The 21,053-nt window shown below is 40.1% G+C and overlaps 2 protein-coding genes across 2 annotated transcripts; both read left to right on the top strand.

Annotated features, from left to right (window-relative positions):
- The first annotated feature begins 1,553 nt into the window (after positions 1 to 1,553).
- Positions 1,554 to 6,645, top strand: zgc:153675 (uncharacterized protein LOC768179 homolog). The gene is made up of 3 exons (XM_031731496.2): positions 1,554 to 1,889; positions 4,425 to 4,512; positions 5,331 to 6,645. The coding sequence occupies exons 1-3, from the start codon at positions 1,881 to 1,883 to the stop codon at positions 5,615 to 5,617; spliced, it is 384 nt and encodes a 127-aa protein (XP_031587356.1). The 5' UTR covers positions 1,554 to 1,880; the 3' UTR covers positions 5,618 to 6,645.
- A 2,332-nt stretch (positions 6,646 to 8,977) lies between these two features.
- On the top strand, positions 8,978 to 15,942 carry hgh1 (HGH1 homolog (S. cerevisiae)). The gene is made up of 10 exons (XM_031731494.2): positions 8,978 to 9,142; positions 10,791 to 10,913; positions 11,012 to 11,150; positions 11,256 to 11,393; positions 11,507 to 11,658; positions 12,518 to 12,618; positions 12,798 to 12,896; positions 14,185 to 14,276; positions 14,373 to 14,495; positions 15,332 to 15,942. Exons 2-10 carry the CDS (start codon positions 10,804 to 10,806, stop codon positions 15,551 to 15,553), a joined length of 1,176 nt encoding a protein of 391 aa, XP_031587354.1. The 5' UTR covers positions 8,978 to 9,142; positions 10,791 to 10,803; the 3' UTR covers positions 15,554 to 15,942.
- Positions 15,943 to 21,053: the final 5,111 nt, after the last annotated feature.

Raw genomic sequence — 21,053 nt, 5'->3', positions numbered from 1 at the left:
AGTCTTTCCCATAAACAATATGTTTATGGTTGATTTTAAAAAAAGATTTCTCCTTCTGTTTCTACTTTTTGCCTTTGTTGCCCCAACTTGTAGGCTATATTAAAGAAAAATCTTCCATATGTGTTGCCACTTCTTTTACACTTTTTATATCATAGAAATCTTGTTTTGGTGGCCTAAATAACATTATTTAGTTTTCTGAATGCATGTTTGCCTTTATTTTGTTACACTAAAAATAAAATTTTGATTATTATGATATAAAAATGTATATTTAAAGGATCATATTATTAAACTGAAAACTAACCAATCCTCTGGCTTGTTTATGTGTATACAACCCCTACCCATAATGAGCAGGTGCCACCCAATGCCCAACCTCTGGATACGCCCCTGACTGTGTAATTTATTTTGAAAATATTTTTGATTTTCTTATTCTGTTCTCAGTAAATAAAGGCTGGTGTCAACATCACTATGTAGCACCTGACCCTTCATTCTTATCTGTAGCACCTTTTTATGCCTTCACTTGACCATGTGACCATCTACAATCCTGCACGTGAACTGTTCTGTCAGTTTACATGTGAGTTTTCCTTTGAATCTACATAAAATCCACATTAGCCGCACAGAGACATTACACTCAATCACAAACAACCAGCAGAGTTGCTGATGCTGGATCCGGAGCTGGATCCGGAGCTGAGCCCGAAACAGCAGTCCAAGGTGACTTCCGGTTTCCACAATAAAGGCACAAACTTTAAAAGAACCCAACACCAGCCAGGCGTGGATAAAATTGACATTAAGATCTTTAAGCATTACATTTTACATTATTGAAAAGGTCGGAGCTTTACGGGCTACAGGTTTCTGTAAATTAACGAACAACTGACCTAAACTGGGGGTTAACCTCTCACAATCCCCTTCCACGAATTTCACCTAGTTAGTGGAAGTTTTTCAGACTTTATTGTTACTGCATTTCCTTTGTGGCATTTTTTATGGTATTCCAAATCTCAGTATAGCTCGGGACGTGCAGTTTTCCTCTTGTGTGTAGGATAGGAGGCATAATACAGAGACGTGTTAACCTGCAGGAGATCCATAATGAAAGCCAGGATTCAGAAACATGTCTGTCTTAGAGTGCTAAGTTTCAGAAAGCTGAAAAAATTATTTCATCAATGAGAGTGACCAGGATGGACAGGATTAAAATGAGTGCATCAGAGGGACAGCACAGGTAGAGCAGTTTGGGGGCAAAGTTAGTGAGACAAGGCTGAGATGGTGTGGACATGTGGACATACTGGACATACTGGACAAAGGATGCTGAAAATGGAGAGCAGGCAGGAAGACCACAGAGGAGGTTCGTGCATGTAGTGAAGGAGGAAACTCAGATAGGAGAAGAGGAGGATGCTAGAGGTAGCGTTAGAAGAAGGCAGATGGTACCCAAAGAGAGCAGCCACAAGAAGAAGATAAAGGAGAAAGAAGTGTAAACGTGGGGACACCTGCTCACCTTACTCCTGCTCCGTCGATAAAATGAGTGGAAGCTTTTATTTTGAAGGTCTGCAAGGGCGGTCCAGCGGGCTGCTGTGTGTGGTTTGACTGTTTTTGTGGTGAAGGCGCCACGTCGGCAGAACCAGCAGGGTGAAAAGAGAGCTGTGCAGCGCTACCTGTAACTGTGTGCGCCAGGAGAAAGTGGAAAGCTGCACACTGATGCTGTAAAGGCGTGAGAACCCAGAGGAAGAATAAAGAGAAGAAGAAGAGGCCATCAACACTGAGAGCAGCAGCTTTCACCCACACGCAGAGAAAAACGAATTAAATTTTTTTTAAAAACAGCAGGAGAGGAAAAGAACGCTGCTCCAGTCTCAAGTTTCTCTGTCAGGTGTGTTCGTGGAGAAGCACTGGGAACAATGGTGAAGGTAAGAAGTCACCAGTATCCTTATTAATGTACAAACGTGTTTGGAAAAAGAGGGGGGGAAAGTAAGTGGTTGAACAAAATGCGTTTGAGTTGGGCAGCTTAACCGGATGCAAGCTGGTTGGGGCTCCGTGAGTGATGATGTGGAACTTAAATACTGTAATAAGATATTTTTTTCCTCAGCAGCCTGACTTCCAGGAGAAACGTGTCGTTTTTTCTTCAGTAGCTTTAAAAGGAGGCGTCACGGCTTCCTGCAAATGTTACCCAAGCTCTGCTCCACTACTGCCACATGTCAACATTTTTTTTTAAAAAGAAGAAAACGCACTGGATTTGGTTTTACAGACCGAACAGTGGGCACATTCATCAAAAACGCATATTAAAATAGTAGCATTCACTTTAAACAAACTGTGTGGTGCACAAGAGGGTAAAAAAAGAAAAGCAGGGGGTGGAGTGAAGTATAATTTTATTATGAAAGAGTGCTGGTTTAGATGCAGTATTCACCACTGTGCAGAAGAAGGAGTCGTTGTGTAAAGAAGTTAACACCACAGTGACACATGTCCACTATCAGCTGGATCAAGTGCTCCTGGTCAATGTTGGTGTTACTGGTTAAGTGTTTCTCATACATAGACAGCACAAGCTTGGCTCAGTGTCTCACCATCAGAAGAGAGAGGAACATAGTGTTCAATATTAGGAGCAAATTTAAATTAAATATGTGCACACACAAAACGACGCAGCTCTTCATAGCATGAGGTTTAGATAACTCCGAGTATAGCAGATAATTACATGTTGGAGCATGACTCTGAGCCTAGTTGGCCAGACGCTGTTTCATTTGATACTCATCTGAGAACGCACAGAATAAAAGTTTCTTTTCTTTGTTTAAACTGATTACAAACTGAATCTGTGTTTGATATGCAGAGTAATCAGCTGGAATGTTAAACATGACCATCCACACTCTTACTGAATTCCTGTGAGCAAGGTTTCCAGTCTGTTTTACATTTAGGACACAATTAATAAGGGATTCATTTTTCTTCTCCTAAACTTCACTTATTCAGACAGAAGTCAGTGTCAGCATTATCTAAGCACCCCTCAGAGAGAATCTAGGCTAACCCCACAGAAAAATCATCTGAATAATAGTAAAAAAAAAATTCTGTAGTCAAGGTTTAGTTCTTTCAGGCTTAATACACATAAAATGAAATGTACAGAAAGGGCAGTAAAATACATAGAAATCTTTAACAACTGCATAACACACTGTCATTGTGTAGTCACTCACCACAAAATGACAAGGCAGGAAAAACCCTTAGTACCAGAGCCAGAATCATTTCTTGCATTTGGAAACGTTTTCGTCCACAAAATCAATTTTTGTTTCCTAAAAGAAACTCAAAATTCTTAGATGTAAAATTAATTGTTCAGTGATTTAGAGTTACAGATAAAGTTTGCGAACATAAAACTGAAGGACAGATTTCAGAAAACACGTCTGTAGCTCTTAGACTGGGTCAAGCTCCAGAAAAACTTGATCCTTATGATTTCATTAATGTAACTGGATAGCGCTACCCTCAGGAAAACACCACAGGTGTATTGAAAAGCTGAATTTCATCTCACCTCAGCTGGTCCTGGCAGGTGGTCATGGTTTCTTCCTGTTTAAAGGGAGTTTTTTTCCACCGCAGCTGTCACAACCTGCTTGCTCTTAGAGGATCGTTGGGTATTTCATATTTGCTTACACAAATTTTTATAAAAGGTCCATTTTAATGGGTATTTATGGGTTTCTTCATGATGAGTGAAAATAAAGAACCTTGAACCTATGAAGTGCTTCAAGGCGACTGTTATCGTGCTCTTGTGATGTATAAATAAAGCTGAAGTAAATTTAATAGGTTTCTTTTTTTAACCAGTGTTTTTTATGTTATTGTAATGAAAAAATACCAACAATAGCAGCAGGTTTACATCTCAGGCTTTGTAAAGCTCCCACAGAGCCACACAAAACTGATTCATCACACCGAGGAAGACAAAATATGACCAATAACCTGATGTATTTAAAATTCAGTGTCCCTCTTTTTGTTGTGTAAGTACAAAGAGGAAAACTGAATAAAACTGGCCTTAAGGAATCAGTGGGCAAATTTGACAGTTCAGTGTTATGAGCTTTTATTAGTCACACACCCACAAGAAATATTATGCTGTGCTCATATTAAATGTGACCAAAGTTTAAAACACTGAGGTCAGAATATGTAAGTAATCCCTGTGAGGTAAAAGCTTTGATTTCAGACTGCACTAAACACTCAGTCTGTCTTTTTTTCTACCCTTGGATCTGAATTACATCATACAGATGCAAGAGTAGAGCTGTCTGACTTCTGTTTTTGAGCGACAGCCAATCAGAGGAAAGTTTGCTTATATCAATCAGAGCAGGCCCAGTATTAGATAAATAAGGACTACACTATAACTGCGAGTCATGCGGAGCTGCTCGAGCAGGTGATCTGTACGGCTCAGTCTGAGGAGCACTGTGAAGCTCAGAGTAAAGACAAGCTTGGCTTCTTCTTGTGTTTTCCAGAATGTAAACAGTGTTAATGTGGAGCCCCAGCCTGGGACCAGCATGGCCTCAGACGAAGCTGAATCCACCAACAGCCAGTCTGCAGAGGGTAAGCGCAGAACTCCCCGGTGTCTGGAACGCTGGAATATCATCAGGGAATATGGTGCAATCTGTGCTTACATGTTGCCTGCTGCTATTTCAGAAACTGTTGGTTCATCTGGGACAATACAGTTGTTTGTGTAAGAGCAGCTCCTGGCTATTTGTGTCCACACTGAGACACTTTGCACCAGTTCAGTCGCCTACTGCCACTTTCACTCGGCGTTACTGTTGTTAAGTAAGGCACATGGGACTTTCTGAGAAATCCCAGGTGTACTCCTTTTAAAACACCAATAATGTTAATAATAATACCAGGAGTTCAAATCAGCTGTTTGTTAATCACACAGCGCTACAGCTACTATAAAATATCAAAGATTGTAGATTAATTGAAGTCAGAGAAACACAACCAGATAACTTGTGAATTTGGTAAACAAGTATTTTCTCCACACAATAATTACCATTGTTGACAAGTGAACTATTTAACTAGTTGGATGTTTTGGTTTATGACCAAATAGCTGAAAAACTGTCTGTAAAGCCATCAACAGAAAGCAAGCTGCTCTGTCCAGCATCGTTTTTAGGAGGTGCCCTCATGTGCTGCCTCCATGTGGTTTTTTTGCTAAACTTTCCCTTTAAATACCGCCTCTCAGATCTGCCAGCAGGACTTCAGTGATCCTCTTCTCTGCTTTTGTAAACACATTTTTAGTGTTTCGTCCACTGTCTTTTAAAAAATTGGTGATTCGGCTAATTGTGACAAGACTATTGCCAAACTGATAACTTTAATTAATGAAAACAATCTCAAAATCATCAAGTTGTTTGTGTGATCATTTTCAGATCCTGGGAAAGACCACGCGGCAGCTCCTCCTGGCATGGTGTGGCGAGTGACCGGTGGCCTCTTCAACGTCACCAAGGGCGTCGTTGGGGCCGCTGTGGGTGGAGTGGCCTGGGTTGGAGGCAAAAGCCTGGAGATCACAAAGTCTGCTGTGACCACAGTGCCCTCGATGGGGGTGGGGCTGGTGAAGGGCGGCGTGTCTGCCGTGGCCGGTGGCGTCTCCACCGTCGGCTCGACGGTAGCCAGTAAAGTGCCGTTCACAGGCAAGAGGAAAGACAAGGCCGAGTGAAGAGGAGGAGAAGGAGGAAGATGATGACGATGAAAATGAAAATGTTTGATGGACTTGCCCCACCTTGAGCCAACAGAGAGGCTGTCAGCTGATCTCTCTCTGCCAATCAGACACCACAGTGCCTTTCTCGGTTCTCTCGTCAGCACCTATAGATTCAGTAGCACTACGATATCATGACATCCTTGAATTACCAGCAAGAAAGTCACCAAAACGCTTCATATGATCCTCGTCTGTCCTGGAGTGAGCTTTGTTCGTGGCTCCAGGCGGACTGCATGTACACCGGCACGTGGTGGACTTCATGATAAATACTTTTATCTGTTTACAATCCAGACTGAGGCTGTTCCAATCCTCTTTCTGCTCTTCGCTCTTTCCAATCTTTACAGACATTTGGTGAAATGTTTTCAAGTTCAAATGCTGATTTTTAGTCTTTATTTTGCATCGGTATTGAAGTTGTACTGAAGCCTGTGTGGCATGAAATGTGCGTGTTGAGAAAAATAAAATGTTTCAGCGTTGGAAACGCTCTTCAGAGGACAGTCTTGAGCTTTTGCAGCGTCTGACCTTAATTCCTTGGAAGAGCCTGAGGCATTGTTTTCCCCCATCCGCCTGAATCTGCATGTAGAGACACTTCTCTGTAAACCACCACTGAAGATACAGTCACAACATACCAAGACTGCTTTCAGCTTTTTTCTTTTCATTTTTTTTCCACAGCCATGTTAGTGTGAAATGCTGGAGCAGATCTTTTTAAAGAAGGAAACTTTGAGCATTTGATTCATTGATGGTTGCGTAAGAAGAAAAGTAGTGCTTCTTCATGTCTGATTGGTCAAACCGCACCTTTAATCAGAAGGTCATCACTGTTCTGTAGCACAGGTGAAGCTCATTAACATTTATCTGGAATATAAGCATTTCAATGCAACATCTGGAGCAAACAGAAGCTCTTGCTGATGGGTCTGAACTATGTGAATGTCTTATATGTGTTCTTTTTTTTTTTTTTCCTTCAGTATAATCAATAAAGTAGTTCATAAGGTCAAGCGTGTTTAACATGCTGGCTGGAGTCTGTCCTGCTGCTTTGACATCGCAGAAACGTCGCTGTTCTTACAAAGAAGAGCACAAAAACGTGGTCTATTTTAGTTTGCCATTACTTCTCTATTTCTACTGTGGGTTTTTTTTTTACTGTGTTAAATCATCATCATCATCAGAAAGTCTCATATCCAAAAATGTTCTGCTGATTAAAGAGGCAGTAAATTTGTGTCTGGAGCCACTGTGGGCTTGATTTTAGTCTCAAGATGGACAAATCCATCTTTCTTTTTAATGCATCAGAGTATTCTTGTAAAAATATTTAACTTTGATTCTCACATTTACTGGTAAGATCATCTGTTTTGCAGAAGAGACAGAGCCATAGTCTTCAATTGGTCTCACGGTATTCTTAAGGTCATTGGAAACTGAAATAATTGAAGCTAATTCAAACAGGAAATCTTGAAAAAATTAAACATTAGTACAATAGGGTGTATGACTCGCTTTCACAGAACAGCTCAAACTGGTCCTGACCAGAATACAAAGAAGTGGGAGGCCACAGTGCAACAGAGGAAGAAGTCAGATACATCAAGCCCGGCGTTCAAAGCTTCCCAGAACCAAGAGCAGCTCCAAGGAACCAAATTCTAAGAATGCTTTTAGCGGTAATAATGCTTTCTATTAATTTTCCTTTCAAGTTTGGATTAAATTCTGGCACAGATGTGTTATTCACAGACGCATCTCAGCCTTTAAAAGAGCACTTCAGCTGAAAAGCTGGAGGGGGGAGGAGGTGTTTCCAAAGGAAGGAGTGGAGAAACACAGAGCAGGTCTCCTCTCAAAGTGTGGAAGTGTAGATTATACACAACTCATGTAATCCTTTAATCAATGGCTTTAATTTTTAGATCAGGGTTGTCAGACTGATTTTACACTGTGGACCACTTACAGCCCAGTTTTATCTTTACCTGTCCTGAACATTGAAACTGTTGTTGAACATGAAGGTTTTCGAGTTGTTGGCTTTACATAGAGAATGACACACTCAAGCATGCAAACGCTACCAAAAGCACAACCTCCTTGGTGGAGGTAATAACCTATAAAATGCAAATCCTAATTGTTCTCATTCCTTTCAGTGTAAAGACTTTAACTACACATTGAATACATGTCATAAAGTGGCTGATTAAAGGGAAAATTTGAGAGCAAGCACTGGACAGAGAACTAAATTTCAGGTTTTTGGATGAAAAAAACAAACGTGAGACGCTGAGCTGCCGGGCATGCAGGAGAAATGTGATGGTCTGAGGAGCTTCGATGCTGGCAAATTAGTAAAACAGGATCTTGATCACAAATCAGTCAATTATTGCTCAAACTGATGGCTTGGCTGGAGCCAGTTTCCTACCTCAACCAGACAACGAGCCAAAGGACACCCCCACACTGTGCAGGAGCTATTCAGGGAAGAAGCTGTCAGCCGGATTTCTGCTACAGTGGCCAGAACAGTCACTGAATCTCAATCCTACTGAACTATTTACAATCAAAAGGTAATTTTATAACACTGCTGGCTGACAAACTTAATTCTGCAGGCTTTTAACATTTAATTCACATTTAATTCACAACAATACTATGGAAAGCAATTTTTTATAGAGAAAATGATACACAGTTTTCATATATTTTGTACATTTGCAGGTAATGTAGTTCAAAATGACCTAAATTATTGTGGGGAGGACCCCCTAGACACTCTGTAAAACTAATGTTCCCACTCCTTTCCAAATTAAACATTAACTTTTACACCTGTTGACTGTTGGATGGGGGTTTTTTTGGTAATTTTTCTTTTTTTTCTATGAATGACATAATTAATTAATAAACTGTTTAAATTAATTTATAATATTAAAATTAATTTATAAACTGCTTCATTACTATTTCATGAAACGCGTGGAGTGTCATAGGTTGTGAGATTTTTTTTGTACATAACAAATACTCAAGGTTTAAGGTAGCCAGGTCGAAATATATGGAGGAACATAAGTGCTAAAATGAATTAAATACTAAATTAGTAATTAAATGTGTTATTAACTAAATACAATTGGAAATTATTAACTAAAAATTCCATATTTGAATACAATTCCATACATTTCTGTACAAAATTCCATACATTTTTCATGTAAAACATTCAAAACATTATGTATTCATTTCTTCTTTTATTTAAATCACACATTTAATTAAATATTTAATCATGTATTTAATTAATTAATGTTGGCACTCCTGGCCCTCCACGGTTTCCTGCATGAAGGAATTGAAGTAAAATTTGTGGCAGCTCATGTAATGAACACCAGGGGGCGGTAAATCTCAGCAGGGGGATTTAAAGCTGCTGAAAACGGCTAGAAGAAGAAGGAAGCTCGGCTGTGGCGTCCACATGTTCCTGAGCTGTTTCTGTTTATTACATATGACATCTGATGTTAGAGGAATAAAACAAGAAGAGGAAGAAAAAGACGTATAAAGCGACATGAAAGCCTCCTCTTTAGAGAGTTAAAGGTAAGATAAGAGGAAGAGTTTTAAGAGGAGACACGCTGAGGTTTCACAGCATCTGACAAGGCTGTGCTAAAATGCTCCTGTGTGGGAAACAGTAACATTAATGTAAAATTTAACTGCTGTGAAAATACTGTGTGTGTCAGCACTGCATCTACCTCTGAAGATACGAGTTCATGATAAAAAAAACACTTCAAACTCTGTGCTGAGTGACAGCTCTGTGTTTATGTACAAAAGACAGTAGACTTTCTAAAGTGTTTAGCGCTGTACTACTCGAAATGTGTCTTATTACTAAGTAATTCATAACAAGTCCAATTCCGGAATAATTTAACTGTTCTAAATGTAAATAAAACACAGTGCAGTAATTTGCAAAGTTTCATAAACCCAGATTTAATTCAGCTTTGAACCCAGAGAACATATCAAATCTTTAAACTGAAAAAATGTCAGTTTTAAATAAAACTATTATCTCATTTTGTCGCTACTGGACTTTTTAGAGAAGATTTTCCTCCCATTCTTGTCTGATTCTAGCTGTTCAACAATCCTGGGTCTGCTTTGTCATCATTTTTTATTTCATGATTTGGCAAATATTTCTATTTGGTGGAATGTGTGTACTGCAGGCAGGGCGTGCTGTTGTCTTTTAACAGATGCATTATTGCGGTTTAGTATTGTCTTTCTGAGATGTGCAAGATCTTCTCTAAAAAACGTGTCTGTGGCTCTTTAATGTGTATATACCTTTTGGCATTGATGGTGCCTTTCCAGATGTGCCAGCTCCTGGGAACTAATGCACTTCCATAGTTTCCTTAGTATTTTGGATGCAGTGTCCATGTTTTTCAAAAAGAAATTTCACATTTTGATTCGTTTGACCACACTTTTCACCGTCTTCACCGTTTCCCACTTTTCCTCAGTCCTTTTTAAATGAGCTTTGGCTCAGAGAAGACCGCAGTGTTTCTGGATCATGTTCACATATGGTTCCTTCTTGCATGATGGAGCTTTAACCTGCATTTGTGGATAAAACAATGAGCTGTGTTCGCAAATAATAATTTCTGGATTTGTTCCTGAGCCCATGCAGCGATTTTTACGGCAGAATCAGGTCTGTTTTTAATGCAGTGCAGCCTCAGGGCCTGAAGTGTTGACCTTCAGCCTGGTCACAGAGCACAGAGCCTTCTCCAGATTCCTTGAATAGTTGAAAAGATATTATGTGCTGCAGATGATGAGATATTCACAGTCCTTTCAATGTTATACTTAGGAACATTATTTTTGAAATTGAGCTGCAGTTATTAGATGCAGTTTTTGCAGACTGACGATCAACTTTAATTCTGAGAAACTCTGTCTCTTTAACATGCTCATTTTTATAACCAATTATGTTACTGACCTGGGTTTATTCAATTTGCAAATTAGTGGCTTCTGTTTTTACATTTTACACAAGATTATAACTTTTTTGGAATCCGTGTTGCATATGGAAGCTTCTCAGGTGTAGAGATGCACCAGAGATGATTAATCAGGGAGGCTGGCCGGTACTAAATGTTTTGTTTTTTGAAGTTTCTCTGATGTAATGATTTAATGCTTTTGTGTGTGTGTCACACGTGACGGTAAACTGAGCATAGGAGGTACAGAGAGCTGTATGTGTGGTTAAGGTTTTGTTTCTGTTGATCAGACACCGTTTGAAGATGCTGAGTGATTCTGAGGTTGCAGAGCTGCTTTCCTTCCTGACTCCCAGCACACGTCCAGATGTCAAAGGTCAGGCCACTGAGTACATCCTGGGACTGTCTGGAAACAGGTGGGAGGATTATTTAAAGTGACTTCTGCCATATATGTAGTAAATATGCACGTACTTGCATCTTTTTAATTTCTTTTTTCCCCTTTGTTTGATGTCAGGGATGGCTGCCGCTTTCTCCGCTCTAAACCTGACCTAATTGCTGCCCTGTTTGCCCTGACCTCTGACCCTTCCATTGCCATAGTAAAGGACTGCTACCACATCTTTATCAACCTGTCAGCTGACGAGACTCTTCATCAGGTAATGGACTCGAGCGCAGCCCTTGAAAACTTTGTGTGTTCACTTTAATTCCTTTTCTAAAACAAACATGTAACGGGTGTTTGCTGGTTGTTGTGTGTCCCTCAGGTTTTGCTGAAAGATGTCAAAGTTCTCCCTGTGTTGTTTAAGAACCTTCTGGACCCCGAGTACCCGTTCTCCGATCAGATCTGCACCATCCTGTCAAATCTGACGCGACACGAGAAGACCTGCAAGACTTTATTCAAGGTGCGTCCAGTCAGAGCGCTTCATTTTAGGACTGAATTCATAATCCTTCTAACTTTACCGTCATGTTGATCTCCACCTCATGGATGATGAGAGACAAACTGTTTCTGTTTCAGGTGCTGCAGGAGGACGTCGGTATGGCGCAGCTTGTTCAGATCTTCTGTACTGAAGGTTACAATAAGAACGCTAAATTGCACTACCTGGGTCCTCTGCTGTCCAACCTGACGCAGCTGCCTGAGGCCAGAAACTACTTGATGGACAAGGACAGGTGACTGATTTCACTGCTGGTCAAGAGCTCAGAGACAGAGTGGGGGAGGCTGGATCATCTTTTTCTGTGAATATTAGCCTTTTAGGTCACTGAAATATGATCCTTTGGAAAACAGTTGACTCAGCTGATATCCTCGTCTCCTCTTGCCTCCATCCTCCTGCCTGTGACACAAATAGCTCTTGCTGCGCCATCTTGTTTGTATTGACATTCGACTGATTCGACCGGGACATATTGTTAAAATTACACTTTTGTTTCTGAACACGTCTGAGGCTACTACTCATCAGTTTTATAAATTGATGGTCAGGAAAATGTGCTTAAATATCTTTACATTAAAAGAAAGGAGAACACTTCTTACCAGGTCATCGGGCATTAGTTGTAGTTCTCTGGCCTGCTTGAGAGACTTTTTTTGCCCATGAGCTAAAATGAGTTAGTTAATGTTTTTGGAGAACAAAGCAGGATAATCTGGCATAAAAGAATAGGTGTGTATGTGTAGACAAGGACCCAGTTTTATTAAAACTGTAAGTACATCTTTTGCACCTACATGTCCAAAAGTCTGAAATCAAGTAGAGCTTCAAGCACCTCCTGCATTGCCCCACAGGGGACTAAAAATTTACAGAAGAGATGTCGTTCTGACCCGAGAATAACGGTGACCTGGGACAGGCTTTAGTTTCTGATTTGCACTTGCTATACCGACAACATCTTAGATCTTTGAGAGGAGCTTTCACATGCTGAGGCTCGTTGGAAGTTAAATTACTGGCAAAACGTGGTTTATGACTGTAAATATGTTTATGACTATAAATTAGACACTGCCATGCTTTGACCCTGCAGCATGCACTAATGACGTTTGGGTGTGTTTCAGGTGTGTAGTCCAGAGGTTGCTGCCCTTCACTCAGTACCAGTCATCTGTGGTGAGGAGAGGCGGAGTCATAGGCACCCTGCGCAACTGTTGCTTTGACCACGGTGAGACACACATTATTGAAGTTTAGGCTGAAGTCATAGTAGATAAAAAGAGTTAATTGGAGCCTCAGCCACAGGTTCTTACAGTGGAGGTTTAGATTTATGGTTTAGAGTTTAACCTCAGTGATGTCACCTCCACAACACCAGATTTGTTGTAGCTCAAACCTCTGTTCACTCTGCAGCTCATCACGAGTGGTTGCTAAGCGATGCTGTGGACATCCTGCCTTTCCTCCTGCTGCCGCTGGCCGGTCCAGAGGAGCTGACAGAGGAGGAAAACGAAGGTGTGTGTTTATATCAGTGATATCAGTTTATATATTTCATAATTCAGTCTGATCTACCTTGTTCCTCATTGGCGTAGAACTCCAGTTTTATCCAAAATAAATTAACACTGCATAAGAAAGCCACTCTGTCAAACTTGGTCGCATGTTCCATTACTGTAAACACACAATTTGCAGATTATTTTGACTCAATTACACACACACTGCTGTATGAATAAGAATAATACAATTTTTAATTAAGTTTATTTATATAGTTTTTATTAAAACCAGGGATACAGAAAAGGTAAAGGTTTAAATAATAAATGTAAACTTCCTGGGTAAATTATATAGAAAAAGAACAATTAAAAGAAGATACTGACATGCAGGGCAGTGATCCTCTCCACTTTTAGTTTAAAAAATGAAAAGTAACTGGAAAATTCAATGCTATTTAATCCACTACTGAAAATAGACCCTACCAAAAACATGACGTGAGCTATGACTGTGATAAGATGTTTAATTTAATAGCCAAAATGTGAAAACCACTCACTGATGAAGCTGCCAGTGTTGTTTATCTTGTAGCGGCACAGGTTTGATATTTGTTGCTGTTGTTGTTATAACCTGATTACTGGGTTCGAGCTTCTGCTGCAACTCAGCACTCAACACAGTGCTAACACACTGGTGCAAAATACCACACAGCAGCTTCAGAGGTGGTTTCTGGTCTGAAACCAGCTCCACACATGCTGAGGAAAAAAAGAGCCTTTCCTTACTAAAAGTTAACATCCAGATGGCTCTAAATAAATTGGAACTGTTCAACAGGACTTCACCATGAAGTGCTTAGACTTGACTAAAATGATAATAAGTAGTTTTTAGGAGAGACAGAGGGACACTGAGAAGTTGTTGGAAGGATGACACAGTGACATGAAAGGTTTTACAGTTTCCATACCGTGAGTATGCTAGGGTCCCCTTGGGTCCACGGGATGTGAATTTTGTCCCTGTGTGGGCATCTGCTGTGTGCCTTCCTGTGAAGAGACATAACAATGCACCGTGTATCTTGAAGTGGACTTTAAAAAATAGCACTACTTATCCTTGGTGTCTGCAACTTTATGCATTCTCAGCCGTGCATAATCCCTGCGTCGGTAAGATTGTCATGATGGTTTAACCCCTCAAATATGATTAGAGTCTGGGAATAGATGGGCTGAGGGCCACAGACAGCATCATATGATATTGAGAAAGAAGGACTAAGAGACTATTATTTTATTTAAATCCATTTACTGCTGGTTGAGACTCTAACAGAACCTAATTTACGGTCCAGGCCTGCCTGTCGACCTGCAGTACCTCCCCGAGGACAAGAAGCGAGAGGAAGACCCCGACATCCGAAAGATGCTCCTGGAAACGCTCTTACTGGTATAAAACCACAAACATTCAGAAACAAACACACGCACACAGATTAGGTAATTATGTTTTTATGTCAAGCTCCTCACTGTTTGTCTCTCTATGTAGCTGACTGCAACTAAAGCCGGCCGGCAGACACTGAAAGAGAAGAATGTTTATCCAATCATGAGAGAGTTCCACCGCTGGGAGAAGGACGCCCATGTTACAGCGGCCTGTGAGAAACTGGTCCAGGTAGGAAAGATCTAGATGTTTTGTTATTGTCTAAACTGGAAAACTAACACCTGAGGGGCACACTGTGAACACAAGATTAATGCCTCAGTGGGCTTAAAGTTGGGGTGATATATTTACAGCATATTTTAAGTATAATATTGATTCTCTGCTGGGGAAATATGTTTTATATATGCAGCTTATTAAGCTGTACCTTACTAAAACAACTGAATGTGTGTGCGTCACAGGAATTTGCATATATTAATGCAGAAAATATATAAATGTTGTCATTTGTGTTCTAATCTGCTGTGACTGAAGCACAGAACACACCAAGAATACCTGTCCAGTCAACACAACTGATCTGCTTTGATCGTTATTAGCCTACGAGACGGTAACCTTTTGTCTCTTTTGCGAGAGTGTTGATTTTATTTATATTATTTATGTTCTTTATAAACTTTTAATCTGCATTTTATCATCATCTGATTGGAGCAGGTGACACTCATAGGGATCATTTTGTGTGGAAGGATGAGCTGTGAAATGCCCTTTTTTATTTCAACATGCTCGGAGCCTGAAGTGGGAAATCTGGCTAATCCAGCTAATAGTCACCGTCATGATACATGTCAACCCTGGCTGTTTTGAACTTTAGTTTAGAATAACTAAAAGTCAGTAAAAATGTAATAGTAAACATTTATTAATTATAGTTTTGGACTTAAAAAATAAAAACCAAACCTATTCTATTCTTGTTCCTGTGTTGTTTCAAAGCAGGAAGTCAGTGATGTGCTTTTCTTTATTCATGTCATGTAAGTAAAGGGGAGCCTCGAATGTGAAGATGTAATGCGACTGCATCTTAACTCCTCCAGGTGCTGATAGGAGATGAGCCGGAGGAGGGCATGGAGAACCTGATGGAGGTAGAAATCCCTCAGGATGTGGAGGAGAAACTAAAGGAGGCTTATGCCAAAGAGCAGGAAGAGCTGGAGAAAGAGGAGGAGAAGAGGAAACAAGCAGAAGAGGAGGACGAGAAAAAGAAGAAGAGTGATTCTGAGCAGACAGACAGAGAACAGGAGAGTGGACTGATAAAGTGAAATCTATTTTAGGCTTTTTGTCATTCAGATAGAAGCACTGCTTCAATGTGCCTGACTCAGGTGTGACAGGAAAGAGATGCTGCACTGTCACGTGGAGTCGGTGCTGAGGACAGTGGAAGAGCCAAAATAGAAAATTACTCTTTTACCGCATCGGTGATGAATTTAAAGCTTATTTTGCTGATTAAACCACAAAGAACGTGAGGGGAAAAAGCTTGAATCCGACCTGATGACAGTACAAGAATCTCTTTAAACATTGAGTCATTTTGTGTTTCGTGTGTTTTAAACTTGATTTATTTTCTCTCTGCTTTATAAAAAGTAATGAGAGGATTGAAAAGAGTGTTCCAAGAAAGGAGAAGTGTTCAAATAAATGTACGCCATCATAACTTTTACACTAAAGTGGCTGTTGGTTTTATTGCTAACACTAAAATTTCTCACAACCACACTATGACATCAAAGACATTCATCAGTATTTATGAGAAAATTACAGGCTTTGTTTGAAATGACCAGACTTTGAAACAAAGTTCAGTAGGTAGGACCTGGACAGTGAATTTGTTTATAAGGATGGAGTTCCTGTGGCCCCATCCAGCCCCAAAGAACCACATGGGCCTGCCTTCCTCTGTGGCCAGCACCAGGAGGCAGGGCCAAAGAGACTTGGGCCATCATTGATTGGCCAGTGGTCAGAGGTGGAGGCCCTGGCAGTCCAATCCCATGCTGCCAAAACTGGCAATTTAAACGCTTTAACAAAATGCTTTTACTGCTTTTATTTGCACATAAAGTCACACCGTTAAAGTAAATGACAGTCTGTTGAAATGTGGCTGCTTCACTTACTTCCTGTTGTAATACAAATCCAACAGACATGTTTATAACCTTTTTATTCTGCTTTTCTCTTTATTTATTCATAAGAAAAAGTCTTTATAAAAAGATCTATTCATCCTCACTAGCTTGAGATAAACAGCCATTTCCCCTCGGAGGCTTTTCTTTTTTAATGTTAATGAATGACCAGCAGAGGGTGTCAGAACACGTACAGCTTCTGTCATTCCTCCACATTGATTTGGATCCAAAACCACAAAAATCCCTCCGTGTGCTCGCTTCTGCAGAAGTTTATATTTAACTTGGAAATAAACAGACAGAAATTTAAGCAATGTCAAACTTAAGAAAGAAAAACACACTCAAAGTAAGAACCAGCAGAAGATGGATGAATGGGTGTAAAATCACATCCTAACTCTTGTATTTTGTAGGCTCTATCTATTTATTAGTCTGATATATTCGGTCTCTCGATAGTGAATTGGCTTCTTGTGAAAACAGAAAGGGGATGTAGCCACAGTAATTTAAATATTAACGGGAATTTGGTTGAGACGCATCAGATGAAAAACAGGAAGAAAAACAGCATAAACTGTGGGTGGGTGTGCGTATACTCTGACCTTCTGTTTCTGAGGAGCAGTTTTGGTTAAAACCCTTTGAAGGGATCAGAGTGGATCTCAGTAACATTTTGTGAAGCCTGAGAGATAAACCATCCCTGATTCATGTCACGCTACGTGTAAAACAGCACAAAACAAGAACAAAGGGGCTGTTCTTAGCTGTAATCAACATCATAGCTGACAAAACCTCCTTAGTGTTAACACACAGAGCTGGAGTTAAGAGATTCCACCTCACCAACTGTTAAAAACTACAGGAAAATGACAGCCATACGCTGAACCAGAACATGCTTTAATGTGTGCTTTTTTCACATATCACCAGGTCGTTTAAACTTTAATGGGAACATCTTTGACGGTCTCGAAATGAGTTTTGCTTCAGTTTAGGGCCACAGACCAGCGACCAGATTAATGTTTGCCAACAGAGATCCTGTGAATGTGTTTAAGTTAGAATGAGCGGAAATGTAACTATAATTACAAGATGCTCGCGAGGTTAAACAGTATGTGCCTGTGTGTGATCTGACCATGTGTTTCTTCATCAACGTCTGTGTTAGTTTTTCCACCTTGACAAGCTTGAGGCCAAACAGCACATATATAACTGTTTCACACAGAAAGGAGTCATTTATTAACTCACAGAGAGAAGAAACATTCAGTAACCTCAGGGGGAAGTCACCCATCCTTCCTTTCTTAACCTTATTTAAAAAAAAAAAAAAAAAAGAGAACAGAAACAAAAATCTGTCACTTCCCCAGCTAAGTCTTCAAAACATGACTGTGTCTCATGCTACAGTGGTTACTTTTTATTTATTCAGGAAAAAGTAAAAAAAGATTTCCAGAGACAACAAACACAAACAGAACGTATCCTCAGAGCTTTCCATTTCACATGCTTCAAAGACACTTCAAACGAAGCCACCGCGTCGGATCAAAGGATAAAACCAACTAAATGCAGAACATTATTCTGACTGAACGGCAAAATCCAAATCTTTTACAAAGTTTTCTGTTTGTCCCTCAGGATATTTGTTATTCCTTGCAGTGTGAGGCTTCTTGTCATCTGCTTTAACCAGCGTATCCATGTATTTTACAATGAAATGCAGCTTGTTGGCATCTAAAAAAAAAACTGAGATTCAATGTTTTTTCACCTTATTAGAATGTGATTATTATTGTGATAGGACAGCAGAGAGAAGACAGGATTCCTGGGAGAAAAACTGGTGTAAGACAGGCAGTAAATAGACTCAGGGCAGTTTCAAACCCAGCTCTCTGCAATATCTTTGAGGCATATGGATCATTTTCTTAACCCAAACTTCTCAAATCTCACAATGACCTCTTCTTATTCTGTTTCTAATCTTCCTGCACTGACTGACACAGTGAACTATTTAAACTGCCAGGAGTTACACACCGTTTTCAAACGGGTGACTTGATTAACACAAATAGTTTTCTTTGGGGTGTGACACGCTCCGTCCACATGCCTGTAACTTTATCTTCCTGTCCTCAGGGACTACGTCAGGTCCTACCCTGTTGATATCAGATGAACTATTTGCATCCTAAAACCAACACCCAGCCCAGAGGAGTCGTGAGGTAAAGACCAAACCCAGCGAGTCCCTTCCACTCATCTGGATGTTTTGTGTCACATCGGAGTAGAGATTAAGAACGTATCCTTAAAAAACATGATATAGTTGGTGAATGAGTGTAATATAGCCTTCCACTGTGAGGAGCTCTGCAGGCTGAGATTAATGACACTGCTGTGTACTGTTTATGGTAGGCTGCTGCTGAATTGGGGCAGGGGGTCAGAGTTTCTGGCCCTTTCCTCCTTCATTAAGGGAGGATAGGTTTGGAAAAACACAAACAAGCTGGGGAGACCCCAACTGTTTTCTAATGGAAAATCCCATCCGTGGTGGTTTTTACTGACATCATGATGACGAATACGATACACAGGAATAAGGAACGTAACATTCTTTACTTCTTTCTCTTAATCTGTAACACAGTCATTACTGGATAATCAAACATGCTGTGATTTAAAGTGTCACTGAAGTTCCTTAATTCTAATGTGTTTTTATTAGTGATTATAATGTTTGACTTTTAATATGTTACATGGGTATGTGTTTACTTTACATGTGTTTGTCTTTTAATCAAACGCATGTAAAGTATGTGTGTGAATGTGTGTGTGAATGGGTGAATGACTGAATGTAGTGTAAAGCGCTTTGGGGTCCTTAGGGACTAAGTAAAGCGCTATACAAATGCAGGCCATTTACCATTTACCAATCATGCTCACATGTCTCTGAATGTTTGGTGCTGTGATTAATTTAATTTATGCCATCAACCTGCCAGTGACGACAGGTGAAAATTAGCCTGTGCGGCTAAACCTGGCATATTTAAACGATGACTTAAAGCGGTCATGTTAACTAATGATGAATATACATTTTCCCTTTTAAATAAGATGGTGAGAATTATCCTAGCAAGCCTAAACGTGGATTATAAAGTGTGTTTGAATCAGATGAGTTAAAAATGTTGAGAGGAAAATATGCAACCTTAAAAACCCTTCAGATTAAATCACTCATCAAAGGACAAATATATTTTACACTTTATTTGATTGAAATGTCATCATATAAACATAAACACAACAAAACTTTAAGGATAGTGAGATTGCTTTCTTTGCACTGAATGGGAAAGCTTATAATTTTTTTCCCCTTTCGGAATAATGCCCAATAAAAAAATACATAAATGGAAGCTGAAGTATGTTTTATAGTCTTATGCATTTGTGCATATTCCCATAATTCATTTTCCAAAAAACTGTAACTAATAAAACTGGTATTTTAGCCGCTTTTCTGTCTGATAATCATTGTTTATCTCTTTCTGAGTCACAATTCCAGTGAGACGCACTCACCATAGTAAACTAGAGGGCCAACCAAAATGTGGGACATTATCTCACTGTGTGGTAACAAACTGTGAAGTCCCGGTCACGTTATCGTCATACCCCACGGATGTATTTAGTCCATTTTGTGTCTTTATTATTAAAATAATAATAATAGACTTTAGCTTCACAGTGAAGCTGTTATTTAAAGAGGTTCACAGACAAAACAATTTAGCTCAAACCCTTTTTAAAGCTTCAGAGAACAAGCAGGGCCGTGTGTTTTCATCATAAACTCCGTGTGGCCTGCCTTCCGCGACACACCCATCATTTCTCATTTCAGTTCTCACCGCATCTGACCGTTAAAAAACCTTTTAAAGTCGTGCCTGTCCTCCATTAAAACACATCAATTCGCAGGTATCTTCACTCACTGCAACCAAACGTTACTCCACAAATTCTGACATCATGCACGCGCCACTGCGCGGTTTTGCAGCAACGTGGAGCCCCTTCCGTCCACACTGAGCGCGAGCTCTCGTTGGCCGTCAAACGGCAAGATTGTGTGACGATGTGAAAGTGGGCGGCTCCGCACGCACCAGTCAGCCAATGGCAGGCTTCTTTTTCACTTCCACGTGCATGTTGTACTCTGGGAGCACGTGCATGTAGTACGTGCCAGACGTGTCCCTAAATGCTCGTTGGTCCTTTTGTTGTTGTTGTGTGTCAGCTGGGACGTGACACGCTTTCATCACAGCTGGACATTAGCTGCGCATTGTCACTACGCGCATTAGGTCTCAGAGTTACCTTATGTTTATAATATATTTTACATACGGAATATGATAAGCGCTTACAAAATCTCTGATTTTGCATGTGTTAGTACGAACAGCCGGGTGTTTCTGTCCTCTTAGCTGCTGCAGCATCTTTATCACGCTGTCCGCAGGCCTAAAGCAAATTAAGGGTGACTGGGTCACGTTTTCTTTGCTATTAATTGAAGAAATTAAGCCAACACATTACGCATGTCTAAAACAGCAGCCCAGTTGGGATGTCTCTGACGACCTTTTGTAAATATTATTTGGATTTAACTACTAAAATGTGTGATTTGGGGGTAATTTTTTAGTATCTGTGTTACTTCGTTGTGCATCCTCTTGAGTGCAAATGAGCGCAATGTGCTCATTTTTAAACCCTAAATACTTACAATAAAACTAACAGCTCGACATCACTGACACCTAGCTACGCCTGGATTTGGGCTTTG

The sequence above is a fragment of the Oreochromis aureus genome, linkage group 5, assembly GCF_013358895.1.
Source record: "Oreochromis aureus strain Israel breed Guangdong linkage group 5, ZZ_aureus, whole genome shotgun sequence".
In the NCBI taxonomy this organism is placed as follows: Eukaryota; Metazoa; Chordata; class Actinopteri; order Cichliformes; family Cichlidae; genus Oreochromis; species Oreochromis aureus.
This window is presented reverse-complemented; position numbering and strand designations above follow the sequence as displayed.

Bases quoted from the DNA above. Each gene is read 5' to 3' on its own strand.
- zgc:153675 (XM_031731496.2), top strand. The intron at 4,513-5,330 runs GTAAGCGCAGAA...GATCATTTTCAG, and splicing joins CAACAGCCAGTCTGCAGAGG to ATCCTGGGAAAGACCACGCG.
- hgh1 (XM_031731494.2), top strand. From the start codon at position 10,804: ATGCTGAGTGATTCTGAGGTTGCAGAGCTGCTTTCCTTCCTGACTCCC. The intron at 11,151-11,255 runs GTAATGGACTCG...TGTGTCCCTCAG, and splicing joins CTGACGAGACTCTTCATCAG to GTTTTGCTGAAAGATGTCAA. The intron at 14,496-15,331 runs GTAGGAAAGATC...TAACTCCTCCAG, and splicing joins CCTGTGAGAAACTGGTCCAG to GTGCTGATAGGAGATGAGCC.